The sequence below is a fragment of the Nymphaea colorata genome, chromosome 2, assembly GCF_008831285.2.
Source record: "Nymphaea colorata isolate Beijing-Zhang1983 chromosome 2, ASM883128v2, whole genome shotgun sequence".
Lineage (NCBI taxonomy): Eukaryota > Viridiplantae > Streptophyta > Magnoliopsida > Nymphaeales > Nymphaeaceae > Nymphaea > Nymphaea colorata.
In genome coordinates this window covers 30,100,049-30,126,516 of record NC_045139.1, presented here as the reverse complement: position 1 = coordinate 30,126,516, position 26,468 = coordinate 30,100,049, and the positions used below count along the sequence as shown (strand labels likewise).

At 39.8% G+C, this 26,468-nt stretch overlaps 4 protein-coding genes and 1 long non-coding RNA gene across 5 annotated transcripts; all 5 read right to left on the bottom strand.

The window, feature by feature from the left end:
• Nucleotides 1–296: 296 nt before the first annotated feature.
• LOC116248453 (glutathione transferase GST 23-like) lies at nt 297–1,486 on the bottom strand. The gene is made up of 2 exons (XM_031621248.2): nt 1,038–1,486; nt 297–844 (listed from the first exon to the last, which is right to left on the bottom strand). The coding sequence occupies exons 1-2, from the start codon at nt 1,350–1,352 to the stop codon at nt 488–490; spliced, it is 672 nt and encodes a 223-aa protein (XP_031477108.1). The 5' UTR covers nt 1,353–1,486; the 3' UTR covers nt 297–487.
• Nucleotides 1,487–13,871: 12,385 nt separating this feature from the next.
• LOC116248210 (glutathione transferase GST 23-like) lies at nt 13,872–15,209 on the bottom strand. Its single transcript, XM_031620867.2, has 2 exons — nt 14,704–15,209; nt 13,872–14,590 (listed from the first exon to the last, which is right to left on the bottom strand). The coding sequence occupies exons 1-2, from the start codon at nt 15,016–15,018 to the stop codon at nt 14,228–14,230; spliced, it is 678 nt and encodes a 225-aa protein (XP_031476727.1). The 5' UTR covers nt 15,019–15,209; the 3' UTR covers nt 13,872–14,227.
• Nucleotides 15,210–16,991: 1,782 nt separating this feature from the next.
• LOC116247545 (probable glutathione S-transferase) lies at nt 16,992–17,312 on the bottom strand. The gene has a single exon (XM_031619719.1). The coding sequence runs from the start codon at nt 17,310–17,312 to the stop codon at nt 16,992–16,994; it is 321 nt and encodes a 106-aa protein (XP_031475579.1).
• A 1,942-nt stretch (nt 17,313–19,254) lies between these two features.
• On the bottom strand, nt 19,255–20,605 carry LOC116248127 (glutathione transferase GST 23-like). Its single transcript, XM_031620742.2, has 2 exons — nt 20,095–20,605; nt 19,255–19,949 (listed from the first exon to the last, which is right to left on the bottom strand). The coding sequence occupies exons 1-2, from the start codon at nt 20,488–20,490 to the stop codon at nt 19,593–19,595; spliced, it is 753 nt and encodes a 250-aa protein (XP_031476602.1). The 5' UTR covers nt 20,491–20,605; the 3' UTR covers nt 19,255–19,592.
• Nucleotides 20,606–21,964: 1,359 nt separating this feature from the next.
• Nucleotides 21,965–24,941, bottom strand: LOC116248850 (uncharacterized). Its single transcript, XR_004171065.2, has 4 exons — nt 24,647–24,941; nt 24,373–24,513; nt 23,437–23,525; nt 21,965–22,391 (listed from the first exon to the last, which is right to left on the bottom strand). It is a non-coding gene; the product is annotated as an uncharacterized LOC116248850 (long non-coding RNA).
• Nucleotides 24,942–26,468: the final 1,527 nt, after the last annotated feature.

Genomic DNA, 26,468 nt, shown 5'->3' with positions numbered 1-26,468 from the left:
ACGATTATACATATCCACATACATGAGAATGAAAAACATAATATGAAATATACAATAGAAATCTTGATTTCTTTGTGGGGGGTTTTTGAACTTAAACATCCCCTGCCTCCCTCTCTCTATGTCCTGTTATCTGCTGTGGTGTGACGTTCATTTGACCCTTCTCTCGAGTTGACAGTAGGTTAGTGCTCTCTTTCTCTTTCTCTTTATATATATATATATATATATATATATATATATAAAGCAAGCATTGGTTGCATTTCAACCTTGTTGTATTCTGTCATTTTCCAAGTGGAAATCTTATTGCAAATTTTTAGGTGATAGATCTGACAACAAAGACACAAGAGAATGCCCAGACTGGCTCCTCAAAACAGAAGGAACTCTTAATTCCAAATAGACAACATCTAATGATAAATCTGACAGTAAACAAACAAGAGACAGAACAGGAGGGTTCATGTGTGGCATGGCCGGTGAACCGAATACGGGAAGCTCACTTTAACTTAGCCAAATGCAACTTCCTGTATTCCTTTATGCGTTCAACAAGCTTGTCATGAGGCGCTTGGCTGTCCCTGATGATCGGAACCTCGAGAAACTTGCAGGCCCAAGCGTGAAGGGATGGGAATCTTTGAGGATCAAGCAGCTTCGTGCCTGCAAACTCTTCCATCGCCGCCATCCATCGAGGGATCCACCCGGCAACTAAGTCGGTGTATCCAATGGTGTCGCCGGAAAAGAATTTCCGGCCTCTCAGATGATCATCCAGCACCTCAAGAGCTGCCAGAGCAGGCTCTATGTTCTTCCCTGGCTCATCTGTAAAAGGGCTAATTGCGGCCCACACAGCTTCCTTACACTTGGTAAAAACAAAAGAAAACCAACCATTAGATTCTTGCTATGTGGGAATTGGTATACTTTGGTAGAAACAAAGGAAAGCCAACCATTAGATTCTTGCTATGTGTGAATTGGTATACCCCGAATAACTTGCATCAAATTAATCTAGACAGAATCAACTTTGGAATAAGATAAGATTACTAAATTTTGCGTACCTTTTCATCAATAAACTTGGCCCAGAACCTGGCCATGGCTCTGTCATAGGGATCCTCGGGCATGATTGGATTCTGCGGCCATACTTCGTCGATGTATTGGAGGATCACAGTCGACTCCGCTATCGGGTTTCCGGCATGCACGAACACCGGGACCTTCTTGTAGACTGGGTTGTACTGCAGCAACATGGGGCTCTTGTTCAACAGGTCTTCTTCAACGTACTGGTACTCCACCCCCTTCATTTTCAGAGCCCATTTCACTCTGTCAACGAAAAAGCTACTCCACGTGCCATAGAGAACAACATCGTCGCTGCCCATTTTGTGTTTCTAGGAAATTAAGAGCTTTTCTTTTGCTTCTGAAGATCTGCTACACTTGGCCTCTCGTGTTGAAGGCCTCGTCTATATCTAGGCTGCAGACTTGGAGATCAAGCTACTTTATCGCTACTTCAAACATCTTGTCTTTTACCTGCGGAAACTTTTCCACGGACAAGCCTAGAAATGAGGACATTTTGACAGCGATGAACTTTTCTAGAAGCCGAGTTTGCTGAGTCCGACACTTCTACGGACGAGGAAAATTCTGAAGTTAACTTGCAATCTAACATTTTGACTGTTTAAATGTTTGAACATGAGCTCCGCCACCAACCATGATAGTTATTACCAATCTATATAAAAGAATCATAGATGGCGAAAGGAAGACATGAAAGTAAAGGAAAAGAAATAAATTTTTGGGTTGGTGATTGGGGGTCCGAACATATGGAAGATGAAAAGAAGAATCGATGGATTTAAAAAATTTTACATTAACATAAGTTTGCTACTCACATCTATTATTCACATCAGCTGTCTGACCTGCCATCATAGACAGGCTTCTACCGATAAGATACAGCCTTGGACATCCGACCGAGACGCCACCAAACTAAGCCGAGTCCCCTGGCCGACTCCACCAACCCAACCCGAGCCACCTCCTTGAGCAACCATGCCCGAGCCAACCATGTGAATGGTTCTCTCTCTCTATATGTTTCATTAGAAATGATGATTTGAAATGCCACACATTCATCAATCCAAAAATGGCTTGACAAATAATAGTTAAAATTTATAGATCTAAATCTCTAGCAAACAAATCCTTGAAATCATCAATAAAATTATGGAAAAAGATAAGGAAGACCATCGGATGAAATTGAAGGAGGAGGCCTGTCCTGAATGAAATGAACATTTGATTCAAAAATTTGTGCTCTCTCTATTGAATTTGAAATATTTGAAAAGTCTAATCTATAAATCAAGCTTTGATTTTTTTTTTTAATGTTTTCTTGTAACTTGAAAAATACATTTTGTGGTGCAAATAAGCTGAAAGGTTAGCAAAAAGATCAGATATTTGGTGCCAACCTTTTAGAAGAGGAGCTGTAAATAAAATTTTCACGATGGTAAGATGGTGAAAGGTTCATCTTAAATCATGATTTAAAATTACAAACAAGAGCCTAAGCTTGACTTGAAGATAAAGAACGCTTACTCAACCGTGTTCATTGAGAATTTGTGGCAATCTATATGAAGCTATTTACTACTAATTTGACAAGGCAGAAACGAAAAGAGGCAAAGGAACAGATTCAAATTAGACTGAGATCAACCTGTTCACCAATGTCTCTCTCAAATCCGAAATCCGTTTCCCATTTCCGCTCCGAATCGGTTCACTCAGGATTCAATGCTTCAAGGAGCAATATATCTCCTTCTTGTGTTTAATAATGACCATTCAGCCGACTAGGGGCACAGCCACAAATTTTTTTTATGAGGCACTAAATATATGGTTAACAAATTTTTAATTGATCATGTGGCAATGATCCTGATCTCGTGGGGTTACTCCATAACTCAAGTTTCTAAAGAGTGGGAACCATGGAGCATACGCCCCACAGAGATCCCACCTTTCTCTGCTGCTGGAGCCGACTCTCCAAATAAAAGCTTCTCATTTTGCAACACATGCCAGGATACAGACAAAGCATTACATGGTTGTTTAGGGTCTTAACATGTCAACGCATTAACATTGTTTGACTTTGTTAAATTAGACTTCTAATCATGAAGCTCGAACTCAATAGAAAATGGCGATATATTGACACTGGAGTGGTGCACACTGGACGTTACATTTCTGTTCTAATGTCATTTTTTCGTGAGTTACTTTGGCTAAAACTCTTGGTTCTTCAAACTTATAGAGATTTTAAGCTCTGTTGTATATAACTGCATGTATATGATGGATGAAACTATTTTTGAAGATTCAATTCAAGAGCTGATTTTGCTCGTCTGATCCTTGAATTGAGAACCGATTGTTGCTCAATGTGCTCATGTTGCTGAAACGCTTTTAAATTTGTTGTACAAGAACTGGTTGCTGCTTGCCAAAAATTTACTTCAATCTATGCACAACAGATTGATCTTAACAAAGTCAGAAATAGAATCAAGAACGTTGCTTGTCAAGATGATTTGGTCCTCTATATTCTTAAAGGTTTACCAGAGTATGCTGCCTTCAGAACTAGCATGGAAATTAGAAAGGAGGCTATAACGTTAAATGAGTTGCACGGTCTCCTCCTTATGCAAGAGGCAAACCAAAAGGAGAATGAAGTCCAAGTTGAATCTTTGACTCCAGTTGCCAACAATGTGATAAAGAACAATTATGGTAGACATCAAAACTATAGAGGAAGAGGGAGAAATAATTATCAAAACAAGAACAGGAATTTTCAAGGAAAAGAAAGACTGACTTGTCAAATATGTGAGAAAGTTAGGCATGTAGCTAAGAACTGCTATTGATATACCAATCTTCTCAAAGAAAAACGACCTAACTTTGGATCGAGTCCTCAAGCCTATCACTCTTCAATTGGAAATTCTCACAACCAGCAAGTAGGGGACGATAATTGGTATCCGGATTCGGGAGTGACCCACCACATCACCAATGACATCAACAATTTATCTCCAAACTTGTGCTTAAATGGTATTCTTCATGAGCCAAAAATTACTAAAAACTTGCTATTAGTTCAAAAAATTTGTAGGGATAATAATGTTTGTTTTGAATTCCATCCTGACTTATGTTTTGTTAAGGACCGAGTAACAGGGATGGTGCTCCGCCAAGGAACAACTAGTGGAGGTCTCTACAAAATAAAGCTTGACATCAAGAATAAAGAAGCATTGAGCTGCAACAAGGAGCATATTGATATATGGCACAAACGTCTTGGACATCCAGCTTTTTCATTAGTTAAAAGACTCTTAGTTAATTCTGATTTGCTTTATGATAGCATGTTTTCTATGTCTTTGTGTGAGGCTTGTCTTAAAGCCAAACATCATAAATTGCCCTCTAAAACCTCTACATATAAAGCGACTGTTTCTCTTGAAATTATTTATTCAGACGTTTGGGGTCCATCTCCAATTACAAGTTCAAATAATTTTAGATACTATGTGATTTTTGTGGATGGTTTCTCTAGATACACATGGTTATACTTACTGAAAAATAAATCTGATGTTTCCATCACATTTAAAGCCTTCAAATCTCTGGTTGAAAATCTTACAGATTACAAAATTAAATATCTTCATATAGATGGAGGCGGTGAATTTGTAGGATTAATTTTTTTTTTGATTGAGCATGGCATCGGTCATAGAATCACCTGTCCACACACTTCTGAATAAAACAGTATGTCTGAAAGACGTCACCGGCACATAGTAGAAACAGGTCATGCACTTATGGCTGATGCTAATGTTCCAAAAGAATTCTGGTCATATGCTTTTTCTAGTGCAGTCTATCTTATTAACCGCATGCCAACAAAAACTCTTGATTATCCATCACCCTTGGTAAAACTTTTTAAAAGAGCACCAGATTACAATTTCCTAAAAGTTTTTGGTTGCAAGTGTTTTCCTTATCTTCGTCCATATACAAAACATAAACTTGACTATAGATCTGAACGAAGTGTCTTTTTGGGGTATGCTCCACAACAAAAAGGCTACTACTGTTTGAATTTAAAAAACAATAAAATTTTTGTGACACGACATGTTGTTTTCAATGAAAAAGAATTTCCATTCAAAACACAAAAATATAGAGAAAATTACAAGCCAGAAAACCAAGGTAGCCATCCTATTTTCTTTGCTCTACCTGCTCCAAAACTCACTACCATCCAAACCTTAGAGCCACATCTTGTGACACATCATGCTGATCCAAATATAGAGCAATGCCCTCATTTCGACGAGTTTGATGACAATCAACAACTAGGTGGTCAAAGTGACAACCAAAGTCATAGCACAAATGGTGAACCAAGACACAACCAAGATGATGTACATCTTGCACCAAATCCCACTTGTAGAGCTGATCCAATTGAATATGGAATGCCTGCTCCCTCATGAACTCATACGATGGTTACTCGTTCACAACTAGGAATAGTCAAACCAAACACAAAACTTCAAGATTTTCAATCATATTCTTCTACCAAATACCATTTAGCTTTAACATCTTTCTTGACTGAGGAAAGTGAACCACCTAGTCATATTGAAGCCTTGCAACGTGAGAAGTGGAAAGAAGCTATGGAAAATGAATACAACGCACTTGTCCGAAATCAAACTTGGACACTTGTTTCTCCCAAGGATGCCAAGCTTGTTATTGGGTGTAAATGAGTTTTCAAGATAAAAAGGAAGGCGGATGACTCTATAGAACGGTACAAAGCTAGGTTAGTAGCCAAGGGATATAGTCAAAAGGAAGGAATAGACTACACCGAAACTTTTAGCCATGTTGTCAAACCTACCACTATTAGGACTGTCTTGACCATTGCTCTTCAAAACAAATGGAAAATTAAACAACTTGACGTACAAAACGCATTCCTCCATGGAACTCTTATTGAAGAAGTTTTTATGACTCAACCACCTGGTTTTGAAAATCATCGTTTTCCAAAACATGTGTGCAAATTACATAAAGCTTTGTATGGTCTAAAACAAGCTCCAAGAGCTTGGTTTGCTAGACTGAGTACATTTCTTTACAAAATGGGATTCCAAGAAGCGCGTACTGATACATCACTCTTCATTTTTAGAAAAGAAAATATCATTGCATATGTCCTTGTATATGTTGATGACATCATTGTTACAGGAAATTCAGAAATTTATATGCAAAAGCTTATTCTCTCATTTAGCTCTGAATTTGCCATCAAAGACTTATGAGATTTACATTATTTTTTGGGCATCGAAGTTAAACATACCACTCAAGGATTGATCCTTTCTCAACAAAAGTACATTAGAGATTTATTGAAACAAACAAATATGATCGGCGCCAAACCCATGTCAACACCTATGGCTACAAGTCCTATCTTAACTGTTTCATCTGGGACAAAATTCAATGATCATTCTTTGTATAGAAGTATTGTTGGAGGATTGCAATATGCAACCATGACAAGACCTGACATCGCTTTCGCTATAAATAAAGTATGCCAATTTATGCATTCTCCAACCGACCTCCATTGGGCAGCTGTCAAGCGCATACTCAGATATCTGAAGTTCACCATAGATCATGCCTTACTTCTTAAGAGATCATTCACTATGAATATTATGACGTACAGTGATTCTGATTGGGCAGGATGCCCAGATGGCAGACGATCGACTGGCGGATATGTAGTTTTTATTGGAGAAAATCTAGTATCTTGGAGTGCCAAGAAACAAAATGTTGTATCAAGATCTAGCACAGAGGCAGAATATAGATCTATTGCTAACGCCACTGCGGAAATCACTTGGGTTCAACTACTCCTTCATGAACTTGGAATATCTCAAGAATCAAAACCTGTTCTTTGGTGTGATAATGTTGGGGCAGCTTAACTTGCATCACATCCTGTATATCATAAATCGATTTACACTTTGTTCGGGAGAAATTAGCTCATGGAGAGATGATGATTCAATATGTGTCTACTAAGGACCAAATTGCAGATATTTTTACCAAGCCTTTAATGAAGCGTCCTCACCACTCAATTCTCCCTCAACTCAATCTAGTCAAGCTCACATCTTCTTCTAAGACGGTGAACTTGAGGGGGGATCTTAAGGAAAGACACGACTCTACCAAAGAAAGGAGAATTGAAGATGGAAAGAACAATGATGGCAACGGAAAAAGAATTGAAGATGGAAAGAGGCTTGGTGACAACGGTAAGAGAATTGAAGATGGAAAGAGGACTCAACGTCTCCAACCAATACCAAGAGAAACAGCTGAAAACAAAATAGAAAGGAAATATATTTACAACGGTTCAAATGGAACCATGTTAAAAAGAAAAGTCTCTATGTATGATGTAGGATGATGAAATAGAAACAAAGAAATGATCTCTCGTGGATGTAAGTCGAATTGACTGAACCACGTAAATTTGTCTTTCCTCTGCTCTTTCATTCTTTCTTTTATACATTACCTGATTATTTATAACCAGAATCAGAAACACAAAGATAACATCACTCGGGTGTGCACTGTGCAGGTAACTAGCTGTCTGCGCCCATCACCTCACTGCCTTCCGACTTCCAAACACAGCCCTCATACAACAACATCCCTCCTCCTATGGATGAGATCTAGCTCGTGAAGTAGAAAGCCCAGGAGATAGCTGCCCATCTATTCAACAAAAAGAAGGCAAAGAGCCACATGTCGAAAATGGGGAATTGACAGAGAGAGAGAGAGAGAGAGAGAGAGAGAGAGAGAGAGAGAGAGAGAGAGAGAGAGAGAGAGAGAGAAGTTTCATACCCACGATTGTTGATTGGGCGACTGTGTGAATGCCTGCTGCCAGCAAGGGGGAAGAAGAAGATGATCATGTAAGCTTAATGGCAGAAAAGGCGTGAATGCATGCTGCATGCGAGCACTTATATGGCTTTCTCAGGATTATGGCTTTCTCAGGATTAAAGTCGCACCTTTTATTCATGGTATAATAATACCAGCACCACCCCCCTGGGTTTCTAAATTCCGTGTTTGATGAAGCATGGGGCTCTTATTGTATGGTGGAAATAAAGTTCCATTGCTATAGTGAAATTCCACAAATTCAAATGCCCATTAATAGAATCAAGAATTTTACTTGAATGAACTCGGGTCTGTACATGACTTGATCATTTATAACCAGAATGAAAAAACACAAAGATAACACAATTTGATAGAAGTAGGTCAGATCCTTGAATAAAGAGTTGATTGTTGTTCATGTTACTACAATGCTTTGCAATTTGTTGTATAAAGAACTGATTGTCAATCTGCTCATCGAAAATTTACTTCAAATCTGTGAATCTGAATGAATTTATGTAATAGAACCAAGAATGTTGTTCGAATGAACTTGGGTGCGTACATGACCTGACTATTTATATCCAGAATGAGAAACACAAAGATAACACAACCTGATATGAGTAGATCAAAAAGCTTCTAAAATTGGAAGATGTGTAACTAAAGTTGCAATCAAGCAGCTGTGATCAGGTTATTAGATAATTGATGCATGATTTTTGCAGAATGATTGAAACATTCTTATTTTTATCATCGGCATTATTTGATTCTGCAGCATGATTGAAGTAATTGGATCATTCTTACATCCTTATCATTGACAAGATCTAGCAGCTTGCGGTCTAACAATTTAAATAAAAAAAGATCTTTGAAGTTGCTTCCGTCCTACATTAATTTGTTAAGAGTTGGCATTTCATCTTATTTTGCAGCCAAATGCTGGCTTTGATACAACAACTGTTATAGTTGAAATGTTCACCAGTGTCACATATTTTCATCTTTTTATCTAGGTGCCAATCTTGCTTTTTATTCTTAGTTTTATTTGCAGCTTGATACTGGGTGGTGAAGAGAACGATGCACATCCAGAGGGGATGGTGCTGCAGCTGGATTGCAGCCAGTCTTTATGCTGATGTCCTATGGCGGCGAACTTTATATGAGTCGAGGAAGGGAATGTTTTCGCCTTTATTTGTGTTGAGGCAATGGCTAGCTTGTGGCATGAGGAAAGTTATCATACTTTCCTCTTCTGCAGAAGATTTGTTTCTTTTATTATTTTTCTTCCCTGTTGTATTCAATCGTTCACTTCACTATATGTTTGAAATGTGAACCAAAACAAAAAGATGAGAGTGAAAGAAAAGCAAAAATAGTTCACCCGTGGATGTAGGCAGTAATGGCCGAACCACGTTAACCCTTGTGTGGTGTGAGATTGCCCTTATTTCTTCATTTCTTGATATGATATCAGAGCAGCATCCTCCTGGTCCTTCGTCTTTTCCAGAAGTGTGTTCTGCCAAAAAATAGAGGACCGATGGCAATCGCATTCAAACTTCTGAGAATAAGTTGGGAAGAACAGAGGAAAATAGAGAAAGAAAAAGAAAGAAAAAGGAGAAAAACAATATCAATCCCGTCTGCCTTTTTATTTTTGTGTCTTCCTCCATCTGCTCGCGTGGATATGATCGCCGAATGAATGCTGCCACTTCATTGATCTAACAGACTTAAACAATCGAAGCGGCAGACCAAGAACAAAGACACCCCGTGCTCCTTCTCTATCCTGTCTTCCTTTCCAGAGAGGGAAAGCCAAAAATTTCAGAGAAGAGGGAAAAGCACGCGGCCTCTCTCGATCTTCTCTTTCTTAAGAAAGGGAGGTCGACTTTAAAGACGTGGGCTTCAGACGAATTCCTCATTGTCACCGATCGATTGTCTGTTTGCCCAACATCAGACGGCCCGGGTATTCCACCGTTGTATTGTCATGGCATTCAACATAGAAACGCAACCGTCTTCATTCCCACCAAATCATTATGATGGTGGATCCAACAGTTCCAGAGTAATGACTCAAGAAAATCATCCTCTTAAGATCACAACGACCATTTTTTCTGGCACCGACTACATCAGCTGGTCTAAGGCAGCAAAGCTCTTTCTAAGTGGTAAAGGAAAAGTCGGCTACATTACAGGTGCAAACCTAAACCTGAACCTACTGATCCTAAGTATATACAATGGGAGTCTGAAAACGACATGGTTATGTCTTGGTTATACAATTCCATGGAACCTCAAATCAGTAAGGGGCTTATGTTCATGGAAACGGCTAAAGAAATGTGGGAGGCCGTTAAATAAGTGTATGGTCAGCAAAGTAACACTACTCGTATCTATGAATTGCAAAATGAAATTGCTAGATTTATGCGTCAAGATAAATCATTTAATGTGTATGTTGGTACTCTTCAGGGATGTTTGATGAGATGCTTATGTATTGGCCACCCATTATTGATCTCAAAGTACAACAACAACGACTTGAAGAAGACAAAATTTTTAAACTTCTTGGTGGACTTAGTCAATATTATGAGCATCTTCGCAGCGAAGTACTTATGACGACTCCGCTTCCATCCTTCAATTTTGTTTGTGCTATGATCCAACGAGAAGAAACTCGTAGAAAATTGATGGTTTCCAGCCCTATTACATCCAATGTTCAACCTGCTGAGCATCCAGACAAGGTAGCATATCTTTCCAAAGGGCAAGGTCTATTAATGAACAATGCATCGACTGTCTCTACTGGCCAAGATAGGCCTCAAAATCAATCTCGCTTCGAGTGCACTTATTGTCATAAACTTGGCCACACATGAGACAGATGTTGGAACCTCGTTGGCAAGCCACCACGTGACAAAGGAGTCGCTCAAAAGCCAAACAAATAGGACATGACAGCCCACTTTGTCACTAAAAAAGAGATGATGAAATTTTTTTCTCAAATGACAAATGCAAATTTGGTATCATCTCAACCTATTTCTGATGTTGTCAACATTGACAATCCAGGTATGTACTGTGCTTTTTCTTTACATTCTCCTATTATAAATTGGGTAGTCGACTCCGGTGCCACTGAACACATGACCAACCAGCCGGCCACTTCAAAAAATTTTAAAAACTTCAAACCTGTTTTTACTGCTGATGGCTCGGCAATGAGGGTTGCGGGCTCAAGTCGCATGAAATTGCTTTGTAGTGATAAAGACTCTGAAGTTCTTCACGTTCATAATATTTCTACTAGTCTTTTATCAGTAAGCAAGATTACTCTTACACATAGCTGTCTTGCCATTTTCTCAGCTAAAGATATTGTTTTCCAGACAAGGAATCGAAGAAGGAGATTGGTAGAGGCGTCCAACGAGGCGACTTATATTTTTTAGATTACAAAACTTTTGCGTTGTTTAATCATGCCTCCTCTACTGAACAATTTGGTTTATGGCATTCAAGATTAGGCCATGCCTCTCATAAAATTGTTAGAACTTTATTTCCTCAGTTATCTATTTCTACAAAATCATGTGATGCTTGTGAATTCGCAAAGTCTACTCGCTTGCCTTTTAATAATGTTGCTAAACGTATCTCTATCTTATTTGATCTTGTTCATTCTGACGTGTGGGGTCCCGCCTCTCTTGATTCTATATTCGGATTTCGATGCTATGTGACATTTATTGAGGATAAGTCTTGAATAACATGGATCTATTTTTTAAAACACAAGCATGGGGTTTCTAAAATTTTTCAAAATTTTTATCAAATGATTTTGACTCAATTTGAAAAAAAGATTAAACATATTCGTTCTGACAATGGTGGTGAGTATATTAATGAAGTTTTGTAGGATTTCTGATCACACAAAGGAATAGTTCCTCAAACGACTTGTACAGACACACCACAATAGAATGGTGTCGCCCAAAGGAAGAATCGTCATCTTTTGAATGTCGTGCGTACTTTGATGTTTCACATGAACATGCCAGATGAATATTAGGCAGATGCCATAGCTACATCCTGCTATATAATTAATTGTCTTTCCAGCGAGAGACTTGAAAATATGGCTCCGACGGCAATTTTGACCCAACGAAATGTCTTTATATATCATTTGAAAATCTTTGGGTGCAAGTGTTTTGTCCATCTTCAACAACAATTTCAAAATAAGTTACAAAAACGTGCCATCAAATGTGTCTTTGTGGGCTATTCCACTTCCAAAAAAGGTTTTAAGTGTTTTGATCCTACCACTAATAAATTGCACATCTCAAGGGATGTCAAATTTTTCAAAGACGAGCCGTTTTTTTCAACACCCATTCATTGTGAGGGGGAGATGAAGAGTCATAGTAATCACAACCACAATGAATTATGCCATCAATCTTCTCTAAAAACTTTTTTCCCAGTTTTTGATGGCTTCAATTCCACTATGTCATCTTCTATCTCCTCTCATTGTTCTCCTCCCAGCACTCTCCCACCGGTTTCTTACCCTGTAGTGAGTAACCCTATTGTGAGTAATCTTGACCCTCAAGATCGTGAATCATCCTCCTCGAGTCCACAAAGCCCAACTATTGACAATAGCATACCTGAAGGAAGAAGACCTTCTAATTTTTATCCGTTCTGTTCCAATCTTGCACACTCCAAACACCCCATTGAAAAAGACATAGATTTTAGTAAACTGTCAACCAAGTACCAGAACTATGTTCTCAACACCTACTCTCACCATGAACCCTCAACCTTTCAGGAAGCCAATCTTGATCCTAAATGGCAGAAAGCTATGAATGAAGAGTTGATGGCCTTAGATAAAAATCAAACTTGGACTATTGTTCCCCTACCAGAAGGAAAGAAACCAATGGGATGTTGGTGGATATACGAAATAAAATGCAACAGTGATGGAAGTGTGGACAGATATAAGGCCAGATTAGTCGCAAAGGGATTCACCCAACAAGAAGGTGTTGACTTCACAGAGACCTTCGCCCCTGTTGTTAAGATGAACTTCATTCGTATCCTTCTATCCGTGGCAGCAAATAAGAACTGGGATACATTTCAACTTGATGTCAAGAATGCGTTCTTGCATGAGAATCTAGAACAAGAAGTTTATATGGATCCTCCTTAGGGCATCAAACATCAGCCCAGACTCAAAAAATCTATCTATGGGCTAAAGCAGTCTCCATGGGCATGGTTCTCGAAACTCAGTAGTGTTCTTATTGAGATCGGGTTTAAGCAAAGCACTGCAGACTACACTATGTTTGTCTCTCGCTCCCTGCAAGATATTGTTATCTTACTGGTGTATGTTGATGACATTATTGTTATTGGAGACAATATAAAACAAATGAAGAAAGTCAAAGTCATATTGCACGACAAGTTTGAAATTAAAGATTTAGGGAAATTGAGATATTTGTTGGGTATTGAAGTCACACATTCGGAGGAAGGTTTTTTTATGTCAAAGGAAATGCACGTTGGATCTTCTCAAAAAAATAGGATTCCTAGGAGCTAAGCCAAGTTCAACTCCTCTTCACCTCAACTACAAAATCAGAAAAGACGATGGCAAACCAATTCAAGATGTTCAATGTTTTCAACGACTTATTGGAAAGCTAATTTATTTGACCGTAACTCGGCTATACATCACGTTTGCAGTCAACATGATAAGCCAAGCTATGCAAAGTCCTCGGTCTATACATTTGGAAACTATTCATTGTATTCTCAAATATTTAAAGGCGAGTGCAGGAAAATGAATTTTGATGAAAAGAAATAACAACCTTGAAGTGGTCGGATACACAGATGCATATTGGGTTGGAGATCAGAGTGATAAAAGATCAACCACCGAATTTTGTACTATCGTGGGAGGTAACCTTGTCACATGGAAAAGCAAAAAACAAAATGTGGTGGCTAGATCTAGTGTAGAGGCTGAATATAAAGCTATGGCAACATGTGTCAGTGAACTTGTGTGGGTCAAAGCGCTTCTTCTGGATATGATAATCAAAATTGAGAAACCCATGAATCTCATGTGCGACAACATGGCAGCCATTTATATTGGTGCAAATCCAGTGTTCTATGAACGAACTAAGCATATCGAGATTGATTGTCACTTTATTCGTGAAAAAATCCAAAACAAAACAATATGTACTCCTTATGTTGGTACCCAACATCAATTGACAGATATATTTACTAAAGCTCTACGAAAGAAGCAACATCAATGGATAACTAGCAAGTTGGGGCAGATTGACATCAGCTCTCTAACTTGAGGGAGAGATTGTTGAGGCAACGGTTGGAGAGATTGGTTTCTTTTATTATTTTCCTTTATTCAATCATTTACTTCACTATATGAACCAAAACAAAAACATGAGAATGAAAGAAAACCAAAAATAGTTCACCGGTGGATGTTGGCCGTTGGCCGAACCACGTTAACCCTTGTGTGGTGTGAGATTGCCCTTATTTCTTCATTTGTTGATAATTTGGGCGGTGGGAATTCTTTTCCCTCACCTGAAATGAAGGAAGTTCAGCTGCAAGCACACTTAGCCAAATAAATCTCCCTGTATTCCTTCATGCGTCCAACAAGCTTGTCCTGAGGCGCTAGATTGTCCTTGATGATCGGGACCTCGAGAAAATTACAGGCCCAAGCGTGAAGTGATGGGAATCTTTGAGGATCAAGAAGCTTCGTGCCTGCAAATTCTTCCACCGCCGCCATCCAGCGAGGGATCCACCCTGCGACTAAGTCGACGTATCCAATGGTGTCGCCGGAAAAGAATTTCCGGCCTCCCAGATGATCATCCAGCACTCGGAGCGCCGCCAGAGCAGGCTCTACGTTCTTCCCCGGTTCATTTGTACAAGGGCCAATTGCAGCCCATACAGCTTCCTTACACTTGGTAGAAATAAAAGAAAACCAACCATTAGATTCTTGCTGTGTGGGGATTGGTATACCCCTAATCTGAGATTCGACTTTGGAATAAGATAAGATTACTTATTTTTGCTTACTTTTTCATCAATAAACTTGGCCCAGAACCTTGCCGTGGCTCTGTCATATGGGTCCTCAGGCATGATCGGATTCTGCGGCCATACTTCATCGATGTATTGGAGGATCACGGTCGATTCTGCGATCGGTTTTCCGGCATGCACGAGCACGGGGACCTTCTTGTGAACTGGGTTGTACTGCAGCAACATGGGGCTCTTGTTGAGCAGGTCTTCTTCAACAAACTGGGACTCCACCCCCTTCATCTTCAGAGCCCATTTCACTCTGTCAACGAAAGAGCTACTCCATGTGCCATAGAGAACAACATCTTCGCTGGCCATTCTAACGTCAGGCAAATGGGTTTTCTCTCTTTTGCTTCTAAAGATCTGCTACACTTTGTCTCTTGTGGTGAAGGCCTCATCTATATATAGGTCAGCAGACTTGGAGATGAAGCTACTTTATCCGCCATCGCTACTTAAACCTACTGTCGTTTCCCTGCGGAAAATTTTCCACAGACAGGCCTAGAAATTGGCACTTTTTTTACTGTTTGAATGTTTGAACAAGAGCTCCACCCACCAACATAATTATTACTAATAAACGAAAAAGTTGATGATATGAAAGGGAAGAAGAGAAATGAATATCTTTTGGGATGTTTTTTGCTATTTTGGTGTCTTTTGTATTTCTAGGAAGAGGCTACTTTGTGGCCCTTAGCTTTCTTTGTGCTTCCTCGTTTTCTTTTTTTTCTGTTGATGTTTGACACCCTGTCTCTTCTGTAAACATTTCACCCACCAAATCCCTCGAAGGGATCTCAGATCAAATTGAATTTGAGTTGCCGTTTCTCCACTAAAAGAATGCCGCACCTTCGAGGAAAAAAGTTGGAGTTCGTAGCTCCAACTTTGAAGAACCGCACAGGTTTCCTTCTACAACAGAACTTTTTCCTTGTGTTTGATGCAGCGTGTGCCGGATGGAAAGACTTTTAGCAAAAAGAATACCAGACAAATTTCATGCAGACATCAAACATCGGCAGAAGGATACGATGGATTTATTTTTATTTTTTTTAGTATATTGTACTATTTTTCGTTCATAATATATTTTTACAGATACATGCAATTGAATATAAGTGTTTGTTTGTTTGTTTTAAATTCTGTGGTTGCCATATTTATAGATATAGACACATGCACACATAAGTATTGAAATCCATGGATCTGTATCTAACGTGAACCTTACTTTACATAATTTTGCTGACAAAGCAAAAGATCTAAAATGGTTTATCAAACTAAGGACCTTAAGTTAGATCTAAGTTCCACACTTAAAATCCTCTGTTTGTCTTTTTATGGTGAGAAAAGGTCTGATTTAAGATGGAAGGAGGGAGGGGCAGAGGCATGTGCTGCAACTTACTTGACTTTGAACGTTGATCACCATGGAAGGAGGGAGGGGCGGAGCCTTGTTCTGCAAGGTACTTCACGTTGTTCACCAAGTATGAGTTTGTAAAGAAAGAAAGACTTGTGCAGCAAGGTAGCTGACCTTCTTTACCAAGTAGGTAAGTTGTGAAGAGAGAGAAAGAGAATTGTGCAGCAAGCTATTTGAGAGAGACAAACTTGTGGCCCATGGCCATATGGTAATTGAATTGATCACCTAGTATATAGTCTATGAAGTTACATAAATGACCAAGCATCCTCTTTCTTGGTCATCGCCTTCTTTTCATCATCTTCATCACTCTTCTTTAACTAGGTCATCACTGCCATTAATTAGAAAAGGAATGAGAATATAATTGTCAATCTATTCGATCATAATAGAGACTTCTAATGTAATGCTCCAAATGAAGATTGTCATGGTTCATAGCCTTTTCAGGATTGAAACCGAAACTGCTAAGGGGCGGGTTGAGATCCGCTGAACCAAGGGCCCGAGCCCGAGAATGGGTCGGGTTGTTATAAGTGGTATCAGAGTCGGTTCAACACTCGGACCTAGGGTCCCACACGCGCAGACGCACCGAAACTACTAGAAAGCGTGTTGAAATTCGTCGAACCAAGGACCCAAGCCCGGGAGTGGGTCGGGTTGTTATATCTAAAATGCCCGTTTCTTTTATATGAAAGATGTGCACCAAATTAATTGATTATTAAAAGCATGAAAGTTTTTTATTCCACAAGGTCTTTGGCCTATTGCACTCGTCATGATATGTTCCTAGATCACTATATGAATCCAAAACCAAAAACTAACTAATGACATTAGTAACAAATAAGTTGGAGAATGGGCCAACTTATAATGACATTAGTAACAAATAAGTTGGAGAATGGGCCAACTTATGAGTCGCTGGTCATTTGGTAGCAAGAAACTTGGCCCAGAACCTGGCCATGGCTCTGTCATAGGGGTCCTCGGGCATGATTGGATTCTGCGGCCATACTTCATCGATGTATTGAAGGATCACAGTGGACTCCGCTATCGGTTTTCCGGCGTGCACGAGCACCGGGACCTTCTTGTAAACTGGGTTGTACTGCAGCAACATGGGGCTCTTGTTCAACAGGTCTTCTTCAACGGACTGGTACTCCACCCCCTTCAATTTCAGAGCCCATTTCACTCTGTCGACAAAAGGGCTACTCCTGCATGTGCCATACAGAACAACATCTTCGCTGCCCATTTTGTTTGTCTAGGAAATGAAAAGTTCTTCTCTTGCTTCTGAAGATCTAATACACTTGGTCTCAGGTGCTGAAGGCCTCATCTATATATATAAGCCAGCAGGCTTGGAGATCAAGCTACTTTATCGCCACTTCAAACCCCTTGTCTTTACCTTGGAGAAAGTTTTTCCACGGACAAATCTAGAAATGGGGAGTTTTTGACAGAGATAGAACTTTTCTAGAAGCGCAGTTTGCTTGGTCTAACTCGTCCATGGATGAGAAAAATTCTGAAGCTAACTTGCAATTTGACTATTTGAATATGGATGTGAAAATTTGAAACTTCCGAGGGGAAAAAAAAAAGGTTGCAGTTCATAGCTCCCACTTTGAAGAGACATATATATACATGTAGACACGTAGGTACACACACACTGTTGTGTCTCTATATGTAGGGCATTTGATTACTTAAGATTTGAAATCCATGGATAATGTGCATATGACTTTATATATTTTTATTCATGTGGTAAAAGAGTCATGGTAAAATCCATGACTCATCAAACTAAAGATGTTAAGTCAAATCTAATATCCATACTTAAAATCTTAATTTTATCTTTTTCGTTCAAAAGGGGTCAGATTTAAGATTTGAGGCTTGTGCTCCAAGGCATTTGACCCTGATCACCAACTAGCAGTTTGTGAAGAAAGAGAGCGACACCTTGACTATCGATTATGTAGTTTTAGAGAAAGAGAGAAAGACTTGTGCAGTAAGCTATTTGAGAGAGAGAGCCTTGTGCCCCAAACTTGATCACCGACCGACTATGCAATCTATGATAAAGGTGGACCAGGGTCCCGTTGGGCTTTGGGACCCCATGTTGAACCTACGCCACCAAAATCACCTCGGGCCGACATGAGCTCTGGTTGAAATCAGGTGGGGCCCGACCCGACTTAATATTTTTTATTAATTTTAAATAGTTTATATATATATATATATTATATTTTTATATTTTTAATATAAATATTACCAGACCGGATTGAGCCACCAAAATGACCCAAGTCGGCCCAGGGCCGACTTCAAATTGGCCCAACCTGACCCGACAACTACCCTTAGTCTAAGGTAAGGGTGGACACCGGTGCCCGGCCCGGTTCGGGACCGAAAGACCCGGTCTGGACCTGGGCCAGATGGACCGGCCCGGATCGGCCTGATGGGATCCGATTAATTTTAAAATTTTTTAATTATATTATTAAAATATATTTTATATTAAAAAATATTTTTATATTTTTAAAAAATAGCTTTTTATTATAACCAACCGGGTCAGGTCGGGTTATGCTTGGGTTTGGGTACGGGAGCTGAGCCCGACTTTTGGACATCAAGCGGGCCCGGACTTGGTTCTTACCAGGCCAGCTCGAGTCGGTCAGAGCCGGTCCCATGCCCACCCCCTAGTGTAAGGCCCGTCTTCATAAACTTGGCCCAAGCCCGACCTCATAAACTAATCACCGTGTACCCTATTCAGTAGTCGTTGTCTTCTCATCATGGTGGGTAACTAGAACATGACTCCCATTAATTGGAAAAGGATTGGAATTACAATTGTCTAGCGACCCGATCTTAGGGAGACATCTAAAATGCCCGTTTCTTTTATATGAAAAATCAATTTGACAGTAAGACTTTGGGCACCAAATTAATCGACTAAAAAAAGCATGAAAGTTTCTTCTTCTACAAGGTCCTTGGCCTATTGCACTCATCATAATACTTTCCTAGATCACTACTTGAATCTAAAACCCAAACTAGCTAATGACATTAGAGAAACAGATGAGCTGGGAAATTGGCAATTTATGAGTCGGTCATCACCCTTATGCTATTCAAGTGTCAAGCTTTAGGATGCATTTGGATATCCGCAAAAAAATAAGTTTTGAAGGCACAACATGGTTTAGGATTTAGAGTTTAGAGTTAAAATATGTCACATCTTTCCAAGAATTTGAAGTAATGATCCAACTGGGGGAAAATGCCCAACAATTAGGCACCCATCAGTGAATCGCACGTTCATATAACAATATATTTGGAGAACAGATATTGACAATACAATCATTTAACTAGGGCCATTCGATCCATAATGATATAAAGTTAACAGAAAAAACAATGAAAAAAAGTGATGAACATTTTCATCTTTTTGTATCATTTTTTACTTTTTACTTCGTGTTTTTCTGTCAATCATCCAAATGGGCAACTGATAAGGTAGACATGACGATAACCACACAAGAGAATGATCATGGTTGCTTGCAGGACTGTGGCCGGTGAACGGAACACCGCGTGCTCACTTTAACTTAGCCAAATACATCTCCCTGTACTCCTTCATGCGTCCAACAAGCTTGTCATGAGGAGTTTGGTTGTCCCTGAGGATCGGAACCTCGAGAAAATTGCAGGCCCAAGCGTGAAGTGACGGGAATCTTTCAGGATCAAGTAGCTTTGTGCCCGAAACCTCTTCCACCGCCGCCAGCCAGCGAGGAATCCACCCCGCGACTAAGTCGGCGTATCCAACGGTCTCGCCGGAAAAGAATTTCCGGCCTCTCAGATGATCGTCTAGCACCTGAAACGCTGCCAGAGCAGGCTCCACGTTCTTCCCCGGCTCATCTGTAAAAGGTCCAATTGCAGCCCACATGCCGTCCAAACACTTGGTAGAAACAAAAGAAAATCAACCATTAGATTCTTTCTTGCTGTGTGGGAATTGGCCGCATACCCCGGCCGGATAACTTACTTCCAGCTAATCTAGAGAGAATCAACTTTGGATTAAGTTAAGATTACTGATTTTGGCTTACCTTTTCATCAAGAAACTTGGCCCAGAACCTGGCCATGGCTCTGTCGTAGGGGTCCTCGGGCATGATTGGATTTTGCGGCCATACTTCATCGATGTATTGGAGGATCACAGTCGACTCCGCTATCGGTTTTCCGGCGTGCACGAGCACCGGGACCTTCTTGTAAACTGGGTTGTACTGCAGCAACATGGGGCTCTTGTTGAACAGGTCTTCTTCAACGTATTGGTACTCCACCTCCTTCAATTTCAGGGCCAATTTCACTCTGATGACAAAAGGGCTATTCCATGTGCCATACAGAACAACATCTTCGCTGCCCATTTTGTTTGTCTTGGAAACGAAAAGTGTTTCTCTCGCTTCGGAAGATCTGCTGCACTTGGTCCCTGGTGCTGAAGGCCTCATCTATTTATAAGCCAGCAGGCTTGGAGATCAAGCTACTTTATCGCTACTTCAAACCTCTTGTCTTTACCTTGCAGAAAGTTTTTCCACGGACGAATCTAGAAATGGGGACTTTCTAACACAGATGTTGAACTTTTCTGGAAGCGCAGTTTGCTTAGTCCGCCTCATCTACGGATGAGAAAAATCCTGTAAGTGAATAGTTTGACTGTTTGAATGTTTGGGCATGAACTCGGCCACCAACCAAGATCGTTATTGCCAATATATATATTTATAAAGGTAATCTAAATGACAAGATGAAAATTAAAGAGGAAAGTTGGCGGATCAGAAGCATGTGAGAGATGAAAATTAAAGAGGAATAAGACGGATTTGAAAATTTTACATTAAGATGAACTATGAGATTGTTAGGGCCTACGGGAGAACATGGCACCTAAGACGCTCGCCTCTCCCCTCTCATTCCAACACAGAAATCAGTCTCAAAAACGTGTCTGGTTTGAAAAATCCCCAAGATGAGGCTTCTATTTTTAAATATTTCTAAGTATATATAATTGGTATGAACTTGACATTTGGTTCCTTCTCTTTGTCTTCTCTCTTCTTTGCATGGCATGAAGGTAAGCTCTTTTTCTCTCACTAGAGGAAAGTATTTTGGCATGCATTTACAAAGGCCGTTTCATTCAGGGTAGGTTGATACTCAAAGAAACTGCTTTCAACATAAAACCCTTTAATGTCATACCTTTATGCCTCCAAGGTTGTAACTTGCTTTCTAGTTTAGGTAGACATGATACATTCTTTAACTAAGTATGACGCTTTCTACCATTTGCAACCAAGAAAAGTAACATACTAAAGTTTTGCAATGACCACATGATTCAAACCTTGGCTCGCTTGAGCGCGAGCTGCCATACCACCTGGTTGTGCTATGTCTCTTGAAACTGACTTTTAGAGGTCGTTTGATTGCTGTCCATTGGGACATGATAGACAGGACGTCCTGTCCATTACATTATTGTCCTGTCCTTATGGACAATGATGTTCTTTGTCCACCGTTTGATGAATTTAAGAACAAAACAGCATGTTCTTTTTGTCCAGCGTTTGTTTCATATATGTCTGTTCCGTCTGCTCTGTCCGTCCTGTCTGACGTTTGTTGACTTAATAAACAAATCTAATTACAATTATGAAAGATAAATTATAAATTTGTCTGCAATACCGAATACTTTTTTGGCAGTCACGAGCACCAGAATGGGTGAAAAAGATTATAATATATCCAACTAAACCTTTCTGGACGCGAAGATACATAACAATGGCTCCTGGTGATCTTTAAAATGAAGTTTCATTCACAGAGGGAAGAAGAGAGCCGTACAAGACAACCAAGTTTTTTTTTTTACCATCTTTTTCACATGAAGAAGAAAGAAGCCCAGGACAATAACAATAAGTTTTATACTTTCTTTTCACTTTTTCTTTTTCATTTCTTTTCTCTCAAAACTCGTGCGAACATTGGATACCCATCTAAGGAAAATTCTTGCTGCACCCAAGCCAATCATACAAGGAGTCAATAATCTTCATTTCCGCAACTTTTTTTTTTCTAAAAACAAGGTCCTAACTTCACTTTAACCCCAGAACTAGTGCTGCCCTTGCTAAAATTATAAAAATACAGGACATATTTATAAGGTAGAACATCCGAAATGGCAGCAAAACGATGTGTCATCATCATCATCATTTAAGATTCCATAGAACACAATGTGGATCATCATCAACATCATCATGCTGCAGCAACTGTTTCTCCTTTCCAGGAGGGCTCAGACCCAGCAGGAGCTGCCTCCTTCTTCATGGATGTCATTGAGCACTTCTCCTTCTTCTCATCGATGTTCATCTGCTGCTGCCTGCACTCTAGACTACTGTATGTAGTATCACCCCTGACGAAAAGAAAAAGGAGCACCGAAACAGAGCTAGAGTTAGCTGAGAATTTTTTTTTTATCAAAATATATTGGTGACTGGTGAAAGGAAGGAACCTACGCAGTTTAAAGAACTCATTTCTAATAACAATGACAACATGCTTCTTCCTTCTAAGTTACACCTTCCAATCCTCTTTCTATATATATATATGTATCTAGTATAAGAGAGAGAGATGATCTGCAGAAATAAGTTTAGTAGAAAAGAAAAGAAGAAGATAGAGAACTAGTCCCTGACAAAGATCTGTAGCGGGTAAATGATTGAATATGGAAAGTAAGAGAAAAAGATTGAATACAAGAATCATGGGAAATGCTTGTTTTTATGTTATTGAAATGCAAAATTGATACCAGCCTATCAGTTCACAAAATTGGCCTGAACAATAATGGAGAGGACCATTATTTTCACTAGCAACAACATATACAAAGAGACATCATTGAACATGTGTACCAAAGCTGAGAGAGAGAGAGAACAACAGAGACATGCATATTTTCGAAGAGTTCACCATATCAGCAAACATTCTTTAATTTAATGGTCTGGTTTCTACAGATCACACACACACACTATGACATTGACCATAGAAGTGAATAGAAGTGTACATTGACCATGGCATACTGCTTTTTTCTTCATAGCTAGTTAAGGTATGTATAGAAATCTCACATTCGACATTTGTATGGCTCACATGCCATGTCATGCATCCAAGAGCCTGAAGCTGTCTATGAAGTTTGAGGCCGATGAGCTACATTGAGCCAAGAAAGTATGAGCAGCTGCTTATGAGGCAAGCTTAATTGGGATGCACTGCCTTGATTTTGTAGGCTGTTTTCCCCCTTACGTTTTTGTTCATTGTACACACTACATAGCCATTTTTTGGTAATTTATATCCCTGGCAGGCTTTGTAGCAGAAGTCATTAATACTGTATTCTCTATGATAGTAACCATCGGGAAGACAACAGAATCCTGAAAAACATGTGAACATGTAGTTGTTGGAAAGAAAGGACCACCATAACTTACTTTTGCGTTGACAAGAAGTTGATTTTCTACCTTCCAACTTTTCATGAACCTTGCTGAGTTGCAGTGCGAGCAGGTGAATAAATGATAACCTGCATATAGAAACAAAATAGTGAAAAAAGGATGCCATTCCTGGTAGACCCTTTTGACGTATGACATAAGGCCCAACTTACGACATTGGATTGCATACATAATTTTCTAACTGCTATGCATTTCTTTGTCTTTATATTCCACTGTCACACTTAACTAATGAAAGTTGTTCATATGCCCTCATGATCCATCCTCATCCGTTTTCTTAACGAGAAAAACTTAAACTTCATCTGATACTTTTTAACATAAAACATAAAAATGTCAAAATGATTTTACAACTGAAGATTAAACCTCTCACTAATGAATGGCAAAACCCAGGGTCCTCATGTCCGAATCAGCTCATCTTACATGGAAGACAACATCCTAGAAGCAACGGTCATAAACAGTAGGTGGTCAATCATCGAAAAGTACTCGGAACTTCATTACACACAACATTGAAAGATTGAAAAGAAACTTGTCTCAACCTGCAATAACAAAAGTTCTCCACATGGAGCCCATTACAGGTCTACCGAAATACCTATGTAGGAAAACAATTTTCAGTTTAACCATGAATTTCCATCCACAATATCCATTATCAAGCCGCACAACACATTTCTGTGCAAATTTAGCAAAGTGAAGAACAAAGGTGAAGTAATTAGCACACCCTTATTATTTTTAATAACCTTAATAAATCCCAAAGGAACCAAATCAGTAAAATTATCCATCGACTGCGTAGAAATTACTATTTCAGATTGGCAACATGATCCAAGACTAAACTATTAAGTTCTTGCCCAATAATCTGTCAGGAGAACAGAGGACAAGGGGAAACAAAAGATGAGAACCATAACGAAGTAATTGTTGGGGATTTACCCTTCTCCAGAGATGCTCTTCAGGAATGCCGGAAATGAGTCGGATGAGTCACTGCTGCAGAGAGCTGTCGTTCCTGCTAAGGAGAGGAGAAGAGGAAGCTGAGGAGCTGCTGGGCTGCAACGGAAGCTACGGTTGGTCTGCCTGCAAATGAAAAACGACAATGGGAAAAATGCAAGATTGCTTGAGAATCTGAGATATCAAAACGTTAATACAACATAGACCTTTGCTTCACAGACGCCTACAATGGAGAAGCAGCCGTAAGACAAGGACATACCTGTGAAATGGGCAGATTGCTTGATTGGCAGGCGAGGGGCAGCTTCAATCCACTGCACATTTGAAGGAGGCGAGAGGTTGAAGGAGGGTGAAGAAGCGTGAGGGGCAAGGAAGACAAGAAGGGGTTACAGGGCGAGGGCTAGGGCAGCTCGGGCGACGGAGGAGAAGAAGAGAAACAGGAATCAGGCAGCTCGGGCGACGGAGGAGAAGAAGAGAAACAGGAATCAGGCAGCTCGGCGGCATAGACGAGGGTAGAGATGGAGGAGAAAGTCAGTCGAGGGCGGAGAAGAGCAGAAAGGCAGGGGAGATGGGGGTGGAGGTGGAAAAGAAGGAGATGGGGGCGGAGGTGGAGGTGGAGGAGAGGGAGATGCGTCGAGGGCTCGGGGTTGGGGTCGTCGGGAGGGCAGGAGATGAGTTATGTCCTGTCTGTTCCAAGGGTTAGCTCGGAACGGACAGGGACAAAAAAATCATTTATACCCTCATTCAGTCCGGTGTCCAATGTTTGATGAAAAAATCTGCTAAACAGGACACGCATGTCCTGTTCTGCATGTCTTGTGGCCATCAAACGACCTCTTAGGATATCTTGTGCCAGTGATTGAAGAAGAAAGGTCCATCTTGTTGGCTGGCTGTTTGAGTGATATCGACATCTTTTTATTATCTACTCAATTGTTGGCTTCCATTCTCATGCTTTGATATGCCTCCTTGTTCTACATATTAAGAGTCTTTATTATTTTCTTTGATTTGTTTCTTAACTTGATTTCTGTACATACTTCACAAAAATTAAAAGAGGCATTATTTGTGCCGATGTCGGGTTCTCTCACCATTATCGTGTGCATGGTGAGCCATGAACCCTCGCCCTAACTCAATCCATGGATTGGTCAATGCTACATCTATCTGTTTGGACCTAGTTATATGCATAGGTTCTTATGCATGCCACCTATTCCTAAAAGTGGGTCAGGAGCTCGGGTTAGAGGTACACTTGGCTTTTTCTTAAAGGTTGTGCACCGCATGCACGTAGAAAAAAGTTGTGCACCGCATGCACGTAAGCATCTCTTGTCTGTCAGACAAGTTCATTTAGCGCTTTTAGGGACATGGGGAGAAAAGGATAGGCTGGCTTGGGCTCACTTTTCAGGGCGGTGGGTCTTAATACTTATGCTTGATCAATGCCCGCAAAGTAAAAATTATGCTAAAGGAATCTTGATCTTCAAAAGGAAAAGGAAAGAATCTTCCAAACTGTTTTTTCATTGAACTTGTCAACTCTGGAACAGATATTGCTGCTTATCTTCTAACAATTTGAAATCAAGCAAAAGGTTGCAATATCTTTTCATTAATTTGAAGACACTTTCAGGCAGCTCTGCATTTTATACGTTTCTTCGTTTTTAGATTTGGATATGGGATAAAAAAAGCTTAATATAATTGTAGATTATTGATTTATATTGCTTGGCTTCTTCAATTGTGTTGAGCGCGACATTTACTGGGGTTGTGTTTTCTAGCTATGTATTTGATCTCTATCGAGGTTTCTCCTCCTTAGATTGTGATCTATGCTGCTGATATTAAAATTGCTTGTTTAAACGTTGGATCTCATGTAGCATAGGCTCCAGATCAGTTTTGGATCTCAAGATTAAAACAAGCTTTTTCTATATTGGATACAAGGTCTTGGATCTCATGCAACATTTTCTGCTTCTATTTGATGATGCTGCAAGTGTAGAATTCTAGAATTAAAAATTTTATTTTCAATTAAATGACAATTTCATTGTCAAACAAAGAAACTTGATTCCGGAATTATAGGTTCATTTATGCATATGAAATTGTGATTCCTTCCT

Bases quoted from the DNA above. Each gene is read 5' to 3' on its own strand.
- LOC116248127 (XM_031620742.2), bottom strand. From the start codon at position 20,490: ATGAGGCCTTCAGCACCAGGGACCAAGTGCAGCAGATCTTCCGAAGCG. The intron at 19,950-20,094 runs GTAAGCCAAAAT...GTTTCTACCAAG, and splicing joins CCAAGTTTCTTGATGAAAAG to TGTTTGGACGGCATGTGGGC.
- LOC116247545 (XM_031619719.1), bottom strand. From the start codon at position 17,312: ATGGGCAGCGAAGATGTTGTTCTGTATGGCACATGCAGGAGTAGCCCT.
- LOC116248210 (XM_031620867.2), bottom strand. From the start codon at position 15,018: ATGGCCAGCGAAGATGTTGTTCTCTATGGCACATGGAGTAGCTCTTTC. The intron at 14,591-14,703 runs GTAAGCAAAAAT...ATTTCTACCAAG, and splicing joins CCAAGTTTATTGATGAAAAA to TGTAAGGAAGCTGTATGGGC.
- LOC116248453 (XM_031621248.2), bottom strand. From the start codon at position 1,352: ATGGGCAGCGACGATGTTGTTCTCTATGGCACGTGGAGTAGCTTTTTC. The intron at 845-1,037 runs GTACGCAAAATT...GTTTTTACCAAG, and splicing joins CCAAGTTTATTGATGAAAAG to TGTAAGGAAGCTGTGTGGGC.